This window comes from Cygnus olor, chromosome Z (genome assembly GCF_009769625.2).
Source record: "Cygnus olor isolate bCygOlo1 chromosome Z, bCygOlo1.pri.v2, whole genome shotgun sequence".
Lineage (NCBI taxonomy): Eukaryota > Metazoa > Chordata > Aves > Anseriformes > Anatidae > Cygnus > Cygnus olor.
The window spans coordinates 73199249-73219458 of NC_049198.1; the positions used below are offsets into that span (position 1 = coordinate 73199249).

The following is a 20210-nucleotide window of genomic DNA, read 5'->3' on the forward strand; positions in this document are numbered from 1 at the left end:
GGTGGGAGGTGTCCCTTCCCGTGGCAAAAGGGTTGGAATTAGATGGTCTTTAACACAGACTTGAGAATTCCTCTCTGTTAGACCTTATAATTAGGTGGTTACTTGAATGTCTTTGATCCCACTAACCTGACAGAACTTTAGAGCAATGCTGCATCTCATTACCCACTTAATAGATAATGGAAAGTCTGTGGATGTTGTTTACCTGGATTTTAGTAAAGTGTTTGGCACTATTTTCCACAGTATTGCCCTGGAGAAACTGGCTGCTTAGGGCTCAGACACATACAATTCACTGTATGAAGAGCTGTCTGGAAGGCCAGGCTCCAAGAGTCCTAGTGAATGGAGTTCAATTCACTTGGCAGCTGGTCACCAGTGGCATTCCACTAGGCTCAGTATCAGGGCCAGTTTTGTTTAATATTGTGTGGTGGTTTAACAACTGATGGGCAGATAAGCAGCACCACGCTGCTCTCTCACACCACCTCAGAAGGACTGGGGGGGGGGGGCGGTTGGAGCTGGAAGGAAGAGCTCATGGGTAGAGAAAAATAAGGAGAAGTTTAATGGCAGGAAAGGTTGTGCAAAAGCAAAGGGACAAAAAATAATAATTCTCTTCTTCCCATCAGGAAGCGATCTTCAGCCACTTCTTAAGAAGCAGGGCCTCAACATATGTGGTGGTTGCTCTGGAAGACAAATGCTGTCATAACGACAGTCCCCTGTTCACCTTCTTCCCCACCAGCTTTTCATAGAATCATTAAGGTTGGAAAAGACGTTCAAGATCATCTGGTCCAACCATCGCCCTACTGCCAATGTCACCCAATAAACCATGTCCCTAAGCACCAGGTCCAACCTTTCCTTAAACACCCCCAGGGATGGTGACACCACCACTTCCCTTGGCAACCCATTCCAATTGCTAAGTACGACGTCCTAGAGTATGGAATATCCTTTTGGTCAGTTTAAGTCAGCTGTCCTGCTTGTGTCCCCTCCCCACCTCTTGCCCAACCCAGGTCTAATGTCCTTGTGGTGGGAACAGTAAAAACATTGGTGTTATATCAACACTGTTCTATATCAACACTAGTGCAAAGTACAGCACTATATGGGTTGTGTGGGGAAAGTTAACTCCATCATAGCCAGACCAGGTACACATTTTTATCAGTAATCTGGAAGAGGGGATCAAGTGTACTCTTAGTAACTTTGTGAATGATACCAAGTTAGGTGGGACTGTTAATTTGCTTGAGAGTAGGAAGGCTCTGCAGAGGGTTCTGGATAGGCCAGATTGGTGGTCCAAGTCCAGTCACATGACATTCAACATGATTAAGAGCTGGGTTCCCACCGCAGAGAGGGTAGTCAAGTACTGGAATGGGCTGCTCAGGGAAGTAGTGGAATCCCCATCCCTGGATGTGTTTAAGAGATGTGTGGATGTGGCACTAAGGAGCAACTACACTTTAGTGATGGGACTTGGTAGGTCAGGGTGATGGTTGGACTTGGTGATCTTAAAGGAATTTTCCAACCTAAATGATTCTATGATTGTGTACTGGTTTAGGATCCCAGAGAAGACTCCAAGCCTGTGTGAATATCATTTGTTAGCCATCTGGCAGAAAAACATGGTGCACTATTCCTCTGTCATTTTTGGCTGCAGCTCCTTCTAACTTTTTATTTTAATTAAGTACATTTAAGCAATTTTTTATTCATATTAATTATCTGGAAGTACAGAGAAATCTGAGAAGTGAGGCTTCACATAAACAGCAGCATGTGAAAAGGTTTATGCCAAATAAACTGAGGAATAGCCATGGGAAAGGCTCCAGGATCTTTTGTTTGTTTGGTTGGTTGGTTGGTTGGTTTGTTTTGTTTTCTGGTGATGCTGAATTTAATTTCATATTGGCTAACACATTGCCTGGCCCATTACTGTAACTTCCAGAGACTAATGTTGTACATATACTTGACATTACAGGAAATATTAGTTATACCTTACATGCATTTCATTTATTGAAAAAGTTAAAAGAACAGAAGTTTTAGAATCTTTTTAGGTGAATCTTCTTATGTTGAAGACATTTTGACTTTAACTCAGCCTGCACTAAGTGTCAATATGTATTCAAGGGTAACAGGCTTAAATATGTGTCTATGCACATTTACTATTCATATATTCAGCTTATTCATACATTCAGCTTCCTGGAGTGACTTCTTGACAGTAACTTTCTTCTTGGCAGTAATGAGCAAAGCAAGAATTCTAAGGGTCACAAGCAAATGCAGGCCTCCTGGCAAGGTGTACAGGAAAATTAAAATAAACACACGTGTCTCATACTCCATGAGCTAATCCATTCCACTTGGATTTCTAAACAATGAATCAAACAGCTAAACATGCTATACTCAAAAGACAGGGAAAAGCAAAAGCTACAATAAACACATACTAAAACTAGTTACTTCTTTCTAAAGTCTGAAACAAATCTTTTTCAAGTTTCCTTCAGACTTCCTAAGGAGGAAGCTAATATTATTAGCAGCTTCTTACCTGTAACAAGATGTCATTCACAATTATGAGTTGCCATGTCCCAGATCTCTGTTACATATCCAGAACATACATACAACCTCTTTTTGATCTTGATGGAAATCGATACACCAAAGATTGCAAGCTATCTATGAGAATGAGGTCACTTTTGCCCCATATGCAAGTGGGGAGCCTGGTTCCCTTAATAAAGATGAACACTTACTTTTCCTTACTAAAGGAATGCACACAAATATGATTTATGTAGAAGTTAATTATGTTCGAGCCCTGAGTCTCTTTCATTGTCCCTCTATGAAATGCTAACAGAGAGCTCTTCTTCTCAGCTTACATCTAAATTTCACAAACCAGATGGCAAACATGCTACTTTGTGTAAAGCCTGTAGAGAGAACACAAAATAGTACTACTAAAATAGTGTGATTTCCCCCAAAAAACACAATGAAATGCACACAGTCCCCTGAAGTAATTTCATTATAGTTTCCAGTAAAAACAGTGCAAGTCTTTTGTCACCTTCTTCATAAGCATATCTATCTACGAAGCTCCACACCTGGTACCAGTACCATGACAGTTAGAGGTGCGATCTTTAATTTACAAACAATTTATGGTAGAGATCAAACAATGGCAGAGATCTCCTCCAAACCAACTTGCACCAGTAGTAGGGTGCATCCCAAACCTGCACCTCTGCACAGTTCTAAAAGTCTGTGAAACACAGAAAGGTTACTATGAAAACCTTGAAGTAGAAAAACGCTTTCTGTGTTACTTCAGTTGCTTAACTTAAAATACTCTGAATAGTCAACAGGATTGCATTGAAATAGAACTAGAAATGGGTGGACCACTGGACTGGCTTGCCAAAGAAACACTTTCTATTCTGATCTACTCCACTTGCCTGGTGGATAACCTTGTACATATTATCTAGCCTTCCAGAGCCCCTCACTTTTTCTATGTGTAGTTCTAACAATAGAAAGAAAAAGATATTTTCTGTTAAAATTGCACAGACAAACTGCCTGAAGCTGAAAGACTCTTGAGGTCATTTAGACATCTTCTAGGTAATTTTTCTAGCCTGGCTTCTACCAGGGTTCTGCTCAGAAAAGAAAAATATTTTCATGTTTTCTATTAGCTACAAATATACATAGAACTTTTCAATTCAATTCAAATTATTCTTATTGGCCCAGTTATTATTTTATTAGTCATTACCCTACGGCATCACTTCATTCACAGATAATTAGAAATCAATTGCAAAGATAGGGAGATAGCTTACCAATTACCTTTGTGGGCAAAACAGATGTAGTTTGCAGAATATTGTCCGATCATTCAGGGATGAAGTTAGGAAAGCCAAAGTCCAAATGGAATTGAATCAGGCCAGTGATGCCAAAGACAATAAGGGGCATGAAGACAGTCAAGGCAATAGAGCATCTGTCCTAGGAGAAAAGGCCGAGAACTGAGGCTTTTCAGTCTAGAGAAGAGAGGCTTCAGGGGGGATCTTATCAATGTATACAAATACCTGAACAAAGGTTGCAGAGAGCCAGGGTCTTCTTAGCGGTGCCAAGGACAGAACAAGAGGCAATAGGTACAAGAGGCAATGGGCACAAACTGAAACACAAGAAAAATCTGTCTAGACATCAGGAAACACTTATTTACTGTGTGGGTGACTGAGCCCTCAAACAGGTTGCCCAGAGAGGCTGTGGATTCACCATTCTTAGAGATACTCAAAAAAGTTGTCTCGACAAAGGCCTGAGCAACCTGCTCTAGGTGTCATTGCTTAAACAGAGGGATTGGACTAGCTGACCTCAAGAGGTCCCTTATAACATAAATCATTCTGTGTTTCTGTGAACATTAACTTAATTTACTGCCAAATAGAATAGATCTGAGTAGGGAGAAAGAAAAACACTAAAACACCTTTACTCCTCCCTCTCTTATTGTTTTAATTCTCTTAATCTTTTTCCAATATAATATATCCTTTTTGAGGTGGGAGGACTTGTATTGGCTCAAAATATTCAAGATCTGGGCATGCTCAGGTGAGGAAATTCCCCTCTTCAACACAAAGTTTTATGAAGGGAAAGAGAGTAATCTGGATGCAAAGGAAGTGTTCAGAATACGCACAAAAAGAATGAAAATGTCATCTGAAAGCATGAAGTTTACACAGCTGCCTTTGTCACACTCTTCAGAAACATTGCACTGGCGAAGGTAAGGCTGACTGTCCACTTATCTGCAACCTGCATATTTACACTGAGTACTCAAGAGAAATTTTTGCCTTCTTAAATGTCAACTAGTTCTCTAGCCTTCTCTCAGTAGTGACATGCAATCACATCTTTCTTCATCCCAGCATACAGCCTGATTCTTATAGTACTGAGAAAAATGAAATTGGTGCATATAAGGTGAATTGTTCTTTCCCTTCATTCTGGATGAAACTGCACACTTCACTTGTAAGAGAAGCAGCAATATATTTCTTAATATAATGTAATGATCTAACAAAGCTTAAACATAAATAAGACAGTGACTTTAAAAGATTAGAGATCATAGAATCATAGAATCATAGAATATCCCGAGTTGGAAGGGACCCATAAGGATCATCAAGTCCAACTCCTGGCACCGCACAGGTCTGTCCAAAAGTTTAGACCATGTGACTAAGTGCACAGTCCAATCGCTTCTTAAATTCAGACAGGCTTCATGCAGTGACTACTTCACTGGGGAGCCTGTTCCAGTGTGCAACCGCCCTCTCGGTGAAGAACCTCATCCTGATGTCCAGCCTAAACTTCCCCTGCCTCAGCTTAACACCGTTCCCGCGAGTCCTATCACTGGTGATAATGGAGAATAGGTCACCTGCCTCTCCACTCCCCCTCGCGAGGAAGTTGTAGACTGCGATGAGGTCTCCCCTTAGCCTTCTCTTTTCCAGGCTGAACAGGCCAAGTGACCTCAGCTGCTCCTCATACGTCTTCCCCTCTAGGCCCTTCACCATCTTTGTAGCCCTCCTCTGGACACTCTCCGACACTTTAATGTCCTTTTTGTACTGTGGTGCCCAGAACTGCACATAGTACTCGAGGTGAGGCCGCACCAGCGCAGAGTAGAGCGGGACAATCACTTCCCTCGACCAACTAGCAATGCCATACTTGATGCACCCCAGGATACGGTCGGCCCTCCTGGCTGCCAGGGCACACTGCTGGCTCATATTCAACTTGCTGTCAACCATAACCCCCAGATCCCTCTCTGTGGGGCTGCTCTCCAGCATCTCGTCGCCCAGTCTGTATGTATAGCCAGGGTTGCCCTGTCCCAGGTGCAGGACCCGGCACTTGCTTTTGTTAAACTTCATGTGGTTGGTGATCTCCCAGCTCTCCAATCTGTCCAGATCTCTCTGCAAGGCCTTTCCACCCTCATCTGCGTCCACAACTCCTCCAAGTTGGGTGTCGTCAGCAAATTTGCTCAAATCACCTTCTAGTCCTACATCCAGAAAGTGATGGCAAGATGCAATTTTTTCCTGCACAGAGGACAGGGTAAGTCAGGAGCATTGTGGAGACCATCCCGTCGAGTCATGAGGTTCAGAGCAGACCCGCTTGCTTTATAAACTCCTTGAACCAAGGTAAGGGCCTAGGTGCAGCTAAATCCATTCCTAGTTCCAGACTTGGACAATGATTTATGGCTAAGGATTACATGTGCATAATTAATCTAAGATATAAGTGAAGCTATTAATCACCTACCCAGGATCTTTTGCAGCAAGGAATGTCTCACAAGGAGTAAGGGATCTCTGCAGCAGGCATGACCTTGAGAGATAACCTTATTCAAGGGGTGATCCTGACATACAGCCAGCTGTTGTGCAGAAGAGCTCAAAGAGCTCTTGGTCCACTCACTATTTATGGGGTAAGATGGTGGACTAACAATCATCTGGGTTTTGGCACATGCTCCATTGGCCCTCAGCTGCTAAGCAAGATGTCTGTCAGTTTCACCAGCACCCAGGTTGAGCCAATATTGTGGTTGCTATCTGCCTGAGCAAAGCCTGGGGTGCAACAGCCAGTATTTGAGCAAAGCAACAGTCAGACTGAAGGCAAGGGTGGGGAGCACACCGTCACTCCCTCTCTGCAATGCAAAAAATACTAATACCATTGTACAGGCTAACTATAAAGAATCACTCACAAAAGAGAGCAAGGTGTCCCTCCTCTCTCAATCATCAGATCATTTTCAAAGCTACCCCAATATATCAGCTAGACCTTGTATATGTAAACTGCATGCTAATAATATTGGAAGTGAACAGAGAGAACAAGCTGAGTTGCAGAAGATTAATGCATTTCCATACATAGTTTATTTAAACAAGAACCCAATATAAGGACATTGCAAGTCAGGAAAATAATGCCTCCTTCCAACTTTATCCTAAAGCTCTGAATGGAGCATGAATTGCAGCATTAACAGGAAAATCTAAGTTCATTCCTAGAGGAAAACAATTCCAACTACTGGGATCTCCCTGCAGGCTCCCCGTGGTAAACTTTACAAAGGTAAAGGTATTTCTGCATGTACTGCATAGTAAAAGGTACTTTTGCAATGTGTACAGACAAACAATGAAATGAGTCAAGGTCAAGCAAAGGTGTGAACTGCATGCTGAAGAGGTAAGGCAAAGTTCAGACTTGGACTTCTCTTCCTTCCAACTGTAGCTGCACAAATTACATTGAAAGTGAATGGTCAAACTTTGGGGGAGGGAAAGCAGTTTTGAAAGGAAACAGCCCACCAACCCCTTCAGCCTTGTATTTCCAGTACTATTAGAGGCCCTGGGATACCTGAGGGATTTCAACCATGCTGCATGAAGTGATACAGAAATAAAAGCAATAGTCTGGCTTCAACACCGTGGGAAGTCTGTGATTTTTGTGGTGTGAATCACTGCTGCTTTGGAAGGAACTGCATATGGCTGTGTTACACCCTAACTGAGTCAAAGACATACCCAGTCTTCTTCCTATTGCATCTGTAATTACAGCACCTCAGAATTATGCCTTACAAAATTATCTGACTAGCACCAGTTAGCCTAACAGGTGTGCTTTCTATACTTTTAAGACTTTTTTCTACCACATTTTCATTGCAGCATGAGGTAAGTTACAAAACAAGGCATTTCAAGCTCTTTGTGAGGAATCCACAGCTACACTTAGCATTCAGCTCCCCCTGGTCTCTCCAGCATCTTGGGATGAAAGGCTTTTCCGATGCATATGGCTATTTATTCCAGCTTTAATCATCTTGCTGACCTCTGGAAGAAAAGGCCCAGAACACCATGTAGCAGAACTAAAAAGAGAAAAATCACACATATTTGTTCTTGTAAAGATCTTCTTGCTTGAAGTTGGCTTTGAAATAAGAGCAGCAAGCACTTTGATAAATGGGCTAGAAAAGGATGTCCAGTAACACTGCCACTTTTACAAGCACAACAGCATAAAGTGTCTGAATGAGGAATAAGAACATTTCCAAATCAAACAAGAAAATGTCTGTCGCATGATATGATGGACTATCCAGAGGTCAGGGATTAGTTATTAGAATAGAGCAGAGCCACAAAGACATACTCACTTTTGGGAGAGAATAAAAGGCTGTGCTACTTTACTGATGTGATGGTTTCACACGGATGGCTAGCTAAGCTCCACCACACTTTTCTTTGACTCACCCTCCTCAAAAGGACAGGAGGACAAAATATGATGAAAAACAGCTCATGTGTTGAGATGGGATAGGGAGATTGCTCCCCAGTTACCATCACAAGCAAAACAGACTCAGCATATGGAGATTAATGTAACAAATTGTCTATTTCTTACAGACTAGAGCAGTGAGAACTAAAAGCAAACTAAAACTACCTTCTTCTCTCTCCTCTACCCTCTTCTACCTCCTCCATCCAAGCAGCACATGGGAACTAGGGGAATGGGGAATGGGCGCTGTGGTCAGTCCCTGACGCTTCATTCCCGCCATTCCTTCACGGTCCCTCTCTGCCCCTGCTCCACATGGGGTCCCTCCCAGGGAATGCCGTCCTTCCCGAACTGAGCCTGCGGGGGCTGCCCACAGGCAGCAGCTCTTCAGGAACTGCTCCCACACGGCTCCGTACCACGGGGTCCATCCATCCCCCAGGAGCAAACTGCTCCAGCACGGGTCCCCCACGGGCGGCAGCTCCCCCCAGACCCCCTGCTCCTGCGTGGGCTCCTCTCCACAGGCTGCAGCATGGAGATCTGCTCCAGCGTGGTTCTCTCCATGGTCTGCAGAGGAACTTCTGTTCTGTCACCTGGCGCATCTCCTGCCTTTATTCTTCACTGACTTTGGTGTCTGCTCAGTTGTATCTCTCTACATTTTCTCACTCCAAATGCTATTGTGCAGCATTTTTTCCTTTTCTTAAACATTCTCTCACAGAAGAGCAGCCATTATTGCTCATTGGCTTGGCTCTGGCCAGCAGCGGGTCTGGCCTTTTAGAGCTGGCTGGACCTGGCTCTTTTCTGACATGGGGCAGCTTCTGGTCTGGTACCAAAACCTTGCCATGTAAACCCACTACACATAAAGAAAGAAAATGCAAAGAGACTATCACTCTTAATTTAAGATTGTTAATCCACCTGGTTGTCAGTCTGAGTATTTTGCTCTTAAAGTTTCTAATAGCACTGTTGATCACTTTACTAAGCCATATATAACATATTGAGACAAAGTAGAGTTTGGGACTTTAGCCTCCCACAGCACTTCTTAATTTTGAAGTTGAAAGTTCTGCATGTATGGAACATTCATACTGAAGTTTCACTGTTATTGAGAAGCTTTGATTACAGACGGTCTTAAAATTGATGTAGATTAATATAAAAATCCTTAGCATTCACTCCTCTGGGTGCACAGACAGGCTTCTATTCTGTACTTAAGTAACTTCTAAAAATTGTTTTGGATAACTGCCATATTTAATTTTCAATGTGTTTCTTTGTTTATTTCTTGGAAAAGACTAAATCTGATTTAATCTCTTTCTAAAACTGCTATTTTTAAGATAAAATTTGGAGTTCAGTATCTTATATGTTGTTATGTAATTCGGGCATTTTTTTCACTACTCTGAAGACAGGCTGAGAGAACTGGGGGTGTTCAGCCTGGAGAAGAGAGAGCTCCAGGAAGATTACATTGTAGCCCTTCAGTACCTAAGGGGAGTTTATAAAAACGATGGACAGTGACTTTTTACATGGGCAGACAGTGATAGGACAAGGGGGAATGGTTTAAAACTAAAAGAAGGGAGATTTAGATTAGATATGAGGTGGAAATTCTTCACTCAGAGGGTAGTGAGGCACTGGCACAGGCTGCCCAGAGAAGCTGTGGGTGCCCCATCCCTGGAGGTGTTCAAGGTCAGATTGGATGGGACCCTTTGCAACCTGATCTAGTTGGTGGCATCCCAGCCCATGGCAAAGGGATTGGAACAAGATGATCTTTAACCCAAACTGTTCTATGATACTATGGTTCTATGAAAACAGAGTTACAGGAAACACTGCAGATGCTGTTTTTTGCTATAGAAGTCCCTAGGAAAAACTGTATTTACAATTCACTGCAAAAAAAAAAATACTTTTTATTGTTTCCACAAGACCTTACCACAGAACATACATGCTGTGAGGTAATCATAAACAAACCACAGAGCTTTTCAATTTTATTAATTATCCCTAACTAGACTAAATAAATCTTTTATACTTTGACAAATGTACAGTGCCTTCTGGGAGGTGCTGTATTTTGCAAGCCCTGTGTGAAGATTTTCAATTACTCCTGAAATATCTGTACCTGTATCATTAACAATTTCCCACCAGCACAGCTTAGAAGCATGAGTCCTGAGGTAGAACAAAGCAAAATGACAGAAAAATCCCTGTGTCTGTCATAGAGCAATATTAGGCTACCAAAATCAATCTTCTTGCAATGGGTAATAGCAGGGTGATTGCACTGAATAACTGAAAAAGCATTACAGAAAATATAGTGGAAAGACTGTAGCTTTGCATAGATGCACCTGTATATTATTATATTCCATTCCTTGCATAAGTAATTGCCAAAGCTATGGAGTCAAGCTGAGAAGACACTTATGGTCATTCTCTGAAATGGGTACAGAAAACAGACATGATGTGCACAACTTCAGAAGATCCAAGTAGTATGGTAATGTCATGTCAAGTCATACAATAAAGCAAGGTGATAAAAGGTAAATGCAGAATGAGAGCCTGATTATCTAGACAGAGCAGAAAATAATGCAGACGAGGGCCAGTCTACAGTCATCTGAAATCAACTTTTCTTGCCTGGAGGCGACAGTAATGACTGAACTCAACAAGACTAATTGCATCTATGGAGTCACACGGAATTAACAAATAAACCATCAGTAAGGACACCTGTCATAAGCTGGAGGAGGAATGTGAATAAATGCAATTTGTCATTATGTCAGCTAAAGGAAACTTGGATATCTGTTATCAAATATATGGGCATGTTAGTGGTAAATCTAGTGGCGAATGCAGACGTTAGAGCAACCAATTTGAAAGTACCAGTTGTCCAGGCTGGCTTGGATAGAGCAGCTTACACAAGTGGCAGAGTATAAGATGTGAATGAGCCAGAGCCTTAACAGTTCTCAGAAACAAGTAAAGGTCCAATAAATGCACCTAACTTGGACAGAAGACAATGAAATCGGTGAAATACAGGTCCTTCCCTAAAGGCTTCAACTATGCAGCCAGATGCAGAAGGAGTTATCCTCAAAAAGACATTCTGATGAATATTTTAAACAGTCTCTAAATGCCAGGTGTGGTGGAGCTTATGCACATGTCAAGACACACAATTATTCTATCTAGTGATCAAAAAAAGATGGCATTTTTGTCTAGACCTTGTGGTCAAACTTAGAGCAAATTGCTGTATAGTCAGTCTGATAATGTTATCAATGCAATGCAGTATTTGTCATCATATGAATATTATTTTAGCTTGAGCAGTATGTCTGGAAGAGACAGTAAATGGAGTTGAACAGTGCTCTGTGTAAATAGAACTGCTGCTCAGACCCCATTCAATAAATCAAATATACTAAAAAAGTACTTTCTAGCCTTACCATTCAAACATAAGGATATTGATAGTACTTGTCCTGTTAACACAAGAGGAAGACAATGTTACAACTGAGAAAAAAAGTCTGATATTAATGCCTTCACATTTGTAAACTAAAACTGGTCCTACAGTGCACCCCAAAACAAAAATTGCTGTCTATTTTTAAGATATTATACAGTCTATATACGTCTATTGTCTAAAAGTGTCTATTGCTAAGATATTATACAGTAATCACTGAATGCAATGCAAGCTCTTTTTGTAGGAAAGCGCTTGTGGGTTTGAGATCTCTTTTGCAGAAAACAGAATAAAAAACATAGAAGCACTTCATAGTCTTCCAAAGTATTCTCAGACAATAGCACCTGCAGCTTCTGTTTGCAATTGCAAACATGCTGGATATTTAGATTCATGTGAAATATGCATAGCATCTGGCATCATAGCATAAAAATCTATCCAAGCAGTTATAAAGAAAATATTACTACAACCATGTAGTTTGGCTGTCAAACATTATACAAAAATTGTTACTGATTAGCATGAAAATACTATCTTTTTGATGCAAAATAATTTACACTGCCTATATTGTCCAAAGAGGAATAATTTAAATGGAGTTTCCAGTAGTTACATGTAGGTTTGGTAAGATGCAGCCCCACATACTCAATCAGTTTTCACAAATGGTGCATATTTTTGTAATTTATCTCAGTCATCTGTCAAACGAACACGACAAAATATCAGTAAAGCAGCTTAGAGGAGCAAAGGTTCAAACACAAGACTTAATTTAATGAGTAATGCTTAAGTCATTTTGATCTAAGAGATATCATAGATGTCAAAGTATTTCAATAAGCCAGATTTTTGATTAAAAAATGGAAGAATAGAAATTGCACAGACAAACTTCAGAACAAAGTTATCGATGCCTGTATTAGTCCTTCTTTTTCAAACCAATTAAAAAGGAAAAAACATCATAATAAAATACAACTTCTTGGATCTCCTCGTAAGAAATAGCTACAAAAATGCAAGGCTATTGTCATGTTTCAAGTGATGGGTAACAGACAAAGACACAGATATCCTTCGCACTGTTTTGAGTTCAGCAATGATTTATCTTACCAGATGTGTACAAAAATTGGAAGATAAAGATGGATCTTAGGAAGTTGTCATGTTTTGATTTACTTATTTGCAATTTCTCTTGTTTTGGGGGCACAACCTGAAAGAAAAGGATATAATGAGGCCTGAAACTTTGTGAAAACTTTTTCTCAGTTTGGACCATATTAGGTGCATTTACCAAATCTTATAGAAATTGTAGAGTGCATGTCTCATGCCTCTATCCCTAAAGGAGCCACAAGAGCCAGGAATCAGCCAGTAAATCAACAGAAAATAATTGTCAACAGAAATGGAGCTCACTCCACACAGTTCCTGTACAATGTCACCTCTTTAGGTCCATGCATGATGAAAATGATCAAGAACAAATCCGAAGATGGTGCTAGAAGGATGAGTGTACTAGGGTGGCAGATATAAGAAGTTATTTCCAGAACACTGCTGCCAGAAACAATTGAACAATCAGAAGGTGGTTAGATGATGAGAACCAAAACCATTTCATGGTACTAAGAGGCTGGAGTTCACCAAGGTGTGGAGGCTATGATTCTGTCGTAAGGAAGAGGAGGAAAAAAAGGGAGACATAACAAAAAGGAAAATAGTGAAACGTATCATCCCAGTAGAGTTACAGTTATAGTCAAAATATACGATTGATAAGCTTGCCTGTCTGGGGCAACACATCTATGAAACGATATTTTTTTCATAACAAGGCAATGAACTGGATTTCTTAACTGTATTAACAATTATTATTTTTTTTTATCTAAGAAATCCAATATCCAGTAAATACGTGAAGAAAAATACACTTCCTACTGACTGGAAAGGTGCTGTCATTCAGAATACAGCTGTCAGGACTGAGCCATCATTCAGCCAAGCCTATAATGGAACATTTTTTGGTGAGGACACCTTTTTCTGCATTTATAAGAGGACAGAAGAGACTCTGCTTAAGTTTAGGAACATAACTGCTTACCTAGTTCTCATTTCCATGAATTACTTCTCCAATAGACCATTTTTACAGGGCAAAATGTGTTTTGTAAGTTTCTAGGAAAAGTTTTGCTTGTTTCAAAAGAAATACTGTCCCTTCAAAATACAGTGTTCTTTAAAAATAATAATAATAAAATCAAACCATTATAGAAACTCCGGACAACAACAACTCCAAAGCTTCACTGCAATCCTTAAAAAAAAACTCTTGCTTTCACTGGAAATAATACATCAGAGTAGGGCATCCGCAGGCAAATCTTCACAGATGGATATCTTATTGGCTGTATCCTCAACAAAAAGCAACACCTGCTCACCATCTCCTTTACATCATCATCAGCAGAAGTCAGTTTTAGCAGATGATGCTTCTGTGGGTCTTGGGATATGCCAGTAAAACTTCTCAACATCTAGCATTTTGACCTTGCTTGGTGAGCAGTCTTGTGTTTCCCTGGGGCAATCCATTTGACTGGTATTTTATTTCACTAAAAGCAGCTGCTCACTGCTAGCAGGGAACAGGCTACTACAGGTAGCATAAAACATGTCAATTGACAGTATTGTCAGATTAAATGTTCATGATATTTTCCATGTGTTTCATTTTTTCCTACTGACAGCACTTTGTTGAAGAGCAGCCTAACTCAATCTGTGTGTATTAGCTATACTGAAAAATGTAGGTATCTGATAGATGTAAAATGCAGGTGGCCAGAGCAGAGGTTAAAACAAGCACACAATGAGCAGCTACTGTTTAAGCTCACTTTTTTGGTCTTTGTGCAGTTCAGCACAGCAATTTCTAACGTTGTTTTGGTTAGGTTAAAACTTTCATTTCAAGAAAGTTCATTCTGAATACTGACATTTCACACTTCATTGATAGGATGTAAATTCTAGAACTAGTTTAAATTTTCATAGATTATTGAAATTTGCATCATTTATAGTGGCTATTAATTTCTGCACTTTAAAGAATTAGAAGTTAAGGAATTAGTTGGTCTTTAAGGTCCTTTCCAGTCCAAAACATTCTGTGATTCTGAGATTCTATGATCTACGTTTTTTTATGGGACACTTTTCTGTGAAGGCAAAATTTTGCTGAAAAGTGCTTGTGAATGTACCACAGCAGTCTGTTTCCAGATGGGACACTGCAATCCTAAGAAAAATCTCAAGAGCTGTTTTGATTGTTTGGACCAGAGCTCTCATTAGCACAAAATATATGAAAAACACTAGTATGGAATATGTGAAGATTTGTAAGTTAACATATTTTAGAAACACACTTAACAGCTTTTTGCCTAGCAGAACACCATCCCTTTCTCTAAGTATTAATGGCTACCTTTGTGAAAATGATGGTGCAGATAGGATGGCAGACTACACTAACTGCCTCCCAAACAAATACCAGTCACATTTCATTGCCCATTGAGGAATTTCAGTCTCATTGGATAAACACAACTATTTATGATCTAACAAATCCAAAACAGAAATGCATCAGCTACCATGTCTTCTTTTCCTGGAGAGGAAAGTCTTCTGAGAATAGAGCAACTAAAGAGAACATGCTTATAGTCTTGTCAGTAGAAAGCCATTTAATCTCTCTGTGATCCCCCCATGTGTAAAATCAGAGTGATAGTTTATTTCACAGAAGGGCAATGAAAATGAACCTAAAGAGCATTCAGATGGTGACAAGTACTACAGAGGCTTTTAGTTGTGTTCACATGAACTAACTACACTAATTACAGGATGACATGCCATCATCCTGGCTATTTATCCTTTTTCATTGTGGTTGTGCAATCTCTTGTATCAAGTTGAGATATTCTATGATTCTATGATCTGACACGATTTCAGTGTTTTTTGTTGGTGGTGGTGGTGATGGTTGGTTGGATTTTTTTTAATGCTGAACGGCATATTCACTTAGCCAATGAAGATCATAGTCTCTTATAGCCTTATAGCACTGAGTGCTGCCAATTTTTATTGACCCTTAACTCATGGGGGTTGTTCAGCATCTGCTAAGGCTGGGTCTGAAGAAATTAGAGTTAATTGCTGCAGTTTTTCTTGATAAGATTATTTTCAGTAGAGGAAGCAAACACTGACAGGCCGGCACCACCCATTTGACTAAATATGATCAAAGATGACATTTCTTCTCCCAAAGGGACAAACCAATAGAGCAAAATTGAAGCTACACTGCTGTATTATAGCTGAGAGGGATTAGCCTCTTCTCAAGACCCAGCCTTAAAACAGGACTAATTGATTTTCTGTTCTATCTGACCTGCACAATTATTGCATTATTTTAACACGAAGCTAAAAAAAAAAAAAAGCCAAATAGGATGGCAGAATGGAAGCTTCCCCCAAGTATTACTTGTAGTATTAATATTATTATTTAATCTAACTGATTTAGAAGACTGTCCTCTGAGTCTTTATCCTCTGTCCAACAGACTGCTACCAGGCTGTTACTGCACACATCCTTTAGAACATAAAAAGCAGCTGCCATTCTTGGCCTTCAGACAAAATATTGCAGGCACCACCCACTGGATGTCAATTAAGCCCCTAACGTCTGCAAATTGATTTTTATTTTTTTTTGTCACATCTTGCTTTTACTGTTGAAATGTACAAAAAGGTACTCTAAACATAGTTTTAATTCTTCTAGATTAGGTTTTGGATGTTGCAAGTGAAGCTCACCTAAACCCTTGCAAGAAGGAATGAGCACAAATCTGTGGTCACTGATTTTTATCTCTTTTTTTATTATTATTATTTCTCTGCCTGAATGCAGAGTTTTATCTACAGTGTAGCTGAAAACGGGAAAACCTCTTGAACTATAACTCCAGCAAATCCCAGGAAAAGTTGTTTTATTGGAAAATATTCTCGAATTGACTCCATGCCAGTGAATGTTTTGCTGGGCCCAAGGTTAAAGGTGCTGCTGTCCTAGAAGGAGATGAGGAAAGGAACCACATAGGGAGGACACATGAGATCTGTTGGGCCCCAGGAGAGATGAAGTGAGCAAGGCAGGAATTAACTCAGGAAGAGAAACCTACTGTTTTGTTTGTTTGGGTTTTGGTGTTTTGCTTGTTTGTTTCTTTGTATGTTTGTTTAACAAAAGATAAAGGCTTACAATTATACAGAAACCTGTAATCCCGTGCTGCCAGTGTTGTGTACTTTAGTGTGAAGTATGCTTGATGGATTCTTGTGATGAAGGCAGAAAATGGAATGGGCCCCATGAATCCAGTCACGACATTGCTGGGGACAGAACTATTGCAAAGGATATTTAGGGGAGGAACCAAAGACTGGCAAAAGGATGGAATTAGATGATTTGGGGAGGAAAAAGTGTGGGAAAATAATGGCAACATGGGATAAATAAATGGCCAGTCAAATGGGGATATGCTTGGTGAATATGCTGGTTGGTACACTGGTCTGGCCACGCCCTCCACCGGATCAGCACAGTCTGTCAGGTTTTCTTGCTCAACTCCATTTCTAGCTTTTCTCCTGAGTGAGAAGCACCTGTTCTGTGTGCTTGTGTGTCTATGGGGTCTGGGTGCCACCAGCTGGGCTAGGGTAAAGGGCAAGAGCCCAGGCACGTGGGTGCCTGTGGCTGCAGAGACACGGTGAGTAAAACCATGTGCCAGCAACTGGAGTGACACCACTGTCAGAGGCTCCTGAGCCTACCATGCCTACAAGGGGAGTGTTTGGGTGTGTGAGCAGGTGTGTAAGTGCTAGTGATGATCAAGCCAGATATGCCAGAATGGAGGTGACATGCCCGGAGACACGGGGAGAGAGTGGGTATCTAAGGGCAAGACAACAGGACAAGGTGGCTGCTGAGCAGCAAGGAACAAAGGTCCCATCAGCCCAAGACCCAACACAAGAGTAACAAGGATGCTGTGAAAGGCTGAAGCTCCCCCAGAAAAGGGTATTAATGAGCCATCCAGAAAGGCAGAGTGCCCTGGAGTGCAGGAGCCAGCAGACTGGGCAGGGATACCAAGTAGCCTGTCCTGGGCTGGCTGTATTTGGCTTATGTGGCAGAGTTTTGATAATGGGGTGTGACGCCCTATTAAATGACAGCCAGTTCCAGCCAGCTCAAAAAGGAACCCACTGCTGGCCAAAGCTGAGCCAATGAGCAATGGTGCTGGTTGTGCTTCTGTGACAGCACGTGTAAGAAAGGGAAAAAATGCTGCACAACAACCGGTGGGAGAGAGGAGAGAAAAAACATAGAGAGAAGCAGCCCTGGAGACCCCAAGGTCAGTGCAGAAGGAGGGCAGGAGGTCCTCCAGGTGCCAGAGCAGCAGTTCCCCTGCCGCATGTGGAGAGGCCCCTGGTGGACCAGGCTGTCCCCCTGCAGCCCAAGGGTACGTGGCAGGGTAGATCTCCACGCTGCAGCCCGTGGAGGAAACCGCAATGGAGCAGGAAGATCTGGCATAAAGGAGGTTGTGGCCTACAGAGGCTGCATCTCTGGACAGAGATGAGGAACCCAACTCGCTCAGCAAGCTCTGCCTCCATTCTACTCGTTGGGGTCCTCAGGGAGTGCACTGTATGCCTTGCTTCCTCCTGGCATGGTGATATGGCTCACTGTTCTGTCCCCACACTCTTGCGCTTGAGCCTTCACCTCAGCTCCCCACACAGCAGCCACCATGATGGGAACTTTGCCTGCTGTGCACAACAACAACATCTAACCCCAGTGACACTGACTGTGACAGCCACATTCCCTATGGCACTGGTACCCTACCACAGCCAGGAGAGCTGACACGCTCTGACACCACCTAAGCACGCCTACTGGAGCATCCACACTGCACCAGTGCTACACGCACAAAACTACATGCACAACGACTGGCAGCAACACCTGAGCATGCAAGTGCCCACGTCCTGAATTGGCCCTTACCCAAAAACCACAGCCACAAGTCCAACAAAGCATGTTTATCGCCCACTCCATGGAAGCTTCACTTTGTCAGCATCAACACCAGCGGGGGCAAGTCCAGGGGCCCAGCAACACCTCCAGAATGTCCTTATTCTCCCAGTGAAGCTGCAGCCTGTAGGGAGGGGGAGCACAGTCTGACTTCTGCACACAAAGTCTGGCTCTGGGAGGTGCACTCAGGCTCCAAGGGGCAGGATCTCACCAGAGAAAGGCTTCTACTCTGCTGCTGGCACCTCCTGCAGCCTGCAAAAGACTATAGCCATCAGCAATCTTCCCCACTCTTGCATGGCCTCACACAATGCTTCAGACTCCTTCAACCTCTCTCCTGGCTGAATGGCCCTACCCACTCACCTATCACCCTTCCAGTGGCTGACCAACTTTGTCTGTTCTATGGCGCTGGTCACCGTCCTGGTTGCTGCTTAGGTGCTCTGCACAAGTTTGCTCTGGAATGACCTGGCAGAGGAAACGAAAGTGGGACACAAGTTTAGAGCCTGCTAGGACCAGTCCTTGCTGGCCAGAGGTCCCCCAGTGTCAGACCTCACCTCTGGAGTGCTGGCAGCAGAGGAGGTCTTGTCAATTTCTGCAGATGGTGATGCTTTGTCCATGGGCAGGACAATGCCAGTTGTCATGTCCTCCTCTTCTACTTCTGACGTAGAGGAGGCCTCCTCTATAGGCATGGCCCCCTCTGAGCGTGTGTTGAGGAGACTAAGCGCCCTGGGCATGTGGAGCATGTGCGCCAGCAGGGCCCAGCAGAGGAAGAGGCCCTCAGAACCAGGGCCAGGACTCAACTGAAGATATATCCTGTGGCCTGTGTGGAAACAGAGCCACAGACGTTCCTCGGAGAAATCCTGCACAGCCAGATTTATACACCACAGTGGAAGCAGCCTGGAGGAAAATCTAGTTACTGGGGTACTCCCAGTGGTGGGCCCCCCAGTGTCAGTGTACATACTACGTTGGCAGACACACCACCTCTTGGGCTGTCCCACATCACGGAAGGGAGTGTAGGGAAGGTCGACTACAGGGACAGGTGGTACCTGGCGAGCTCCCGTCCCTCAGCTGGAGGGGCCGCAGTGACAGCAAGTAGCAAGGTGTCCCCAGTAGCACCTGCAAGGAGCCCCCAAAAAGCACCTGCCTGGAGCTTACAGGACAGAAATGCTCACTTCTCTTTGAGCTCTTTGGCATAATGCTTGATGCCTCAGGCTGTCCTACTAACTAAAACAAAGTTCTCTAATCTTCTCAAATTATAAAGAGTGCCACAGACGATTCAGAGGAATTTATTCTTTTGTTTTAGTCAAGTGGACACTGAGCTATAACATTCAGAAAATGTTTATCCTTCTTCTCTTGTTGCCATAGTTAATTCTTCACTGTAAGAAAGCACCAAGGACAGGGAGGGTTCTCAGATTTCTTGATGCTTTCAAAGAGTTTGTAGGGCTTCCTAAAAGACCTCACGAAAAAATTGTGGACAAGCAGCTGGACAAATGATGTAGAGCTCCCTAATTCATGATTGGAGAAGAATGCGGGTTACAGGAGTGAGCCCAACAGGAGGCCTGCGAGGCCAGCCACACCTAGCCCACAGACTTACCTGAAGAAGGTGCATCTCCAGGGAGCAGTGTGGGACACAGTTCCGTTCAGGGAGCAGGACAGGCCTGGAGGCAGTGCAGAGGGTTTGGAGAAGACAAACCCCAAATCTGAATGATGCTGTGGATGTGCTGGATAGTAATTGTATCAGTAAAAGTAGTTGTATTACTACTTTGTATTTATTACTAACACTAAACTAAAGAG

The 20210-nt window shown here is 42.4% G+C and overlaps 1 protein-coding gene and 1 long non-coding RNA gene across 2 annotated transcripts; one reads left to right on the plus strand and one right to left on the minus strand.

Moving 5' to 3' along the window:
* The first annotated feature begins 737 nt into the window (after positions 1 to 737).
* On the plus strand, positions 738 to 7591 carry LOC121062187. Its single transcript, XR_005815456.1, has 3 exons — positions 738 to 908; positions 6491 to 6493; positions 7581 to 7591. It is a non-coding gene; the product is annotated as an uncharacterized LOC121062187 (long non-coding RNA).
* An 11154-nt stretch (positions 7592 to 18745) lies between these two features.
* On the minus strand, positions 18746 to 19461 carry LOC121062186 (protein FAM71A-like). The gene is made up of 2 exons (XM_040541901.1): positions 18971 to 19461; positions 18746 to 18881 (listed from the first exon to the last, which is right to left on the minus strand). Exons 1-2 carry the CDS (start codon positions 19373 to 19375, stop codon positions 18783 to 18785), a joined length of 504 nt encoding a protein of 167 aa, XP_040397835.1. The 5' UTR covers positions 19376 to 19461; the 3' UTR covers positions 18746 to 18782.
* Positions 19462 to 20210: the final 749 nt, after the last annotated feature.

Bases quoted from the DNA above. Each gene is read 5' to 3' on its own strand.
- LOC121062186 (XM_040541901.1), bottom strand. From the start codon at position 19,375: ATGTACACTGACACTGGGGGGCCCACCACTGGGAGTACCCCAGTAACT. The intron at 18,882-18,970 runs GTGAGGTCTGAC...TTCCTCTGCCAG, and splicing joins CTGCTGCCAGCACTCCAGAG to GTCATTCCAGAGCAAACTTG.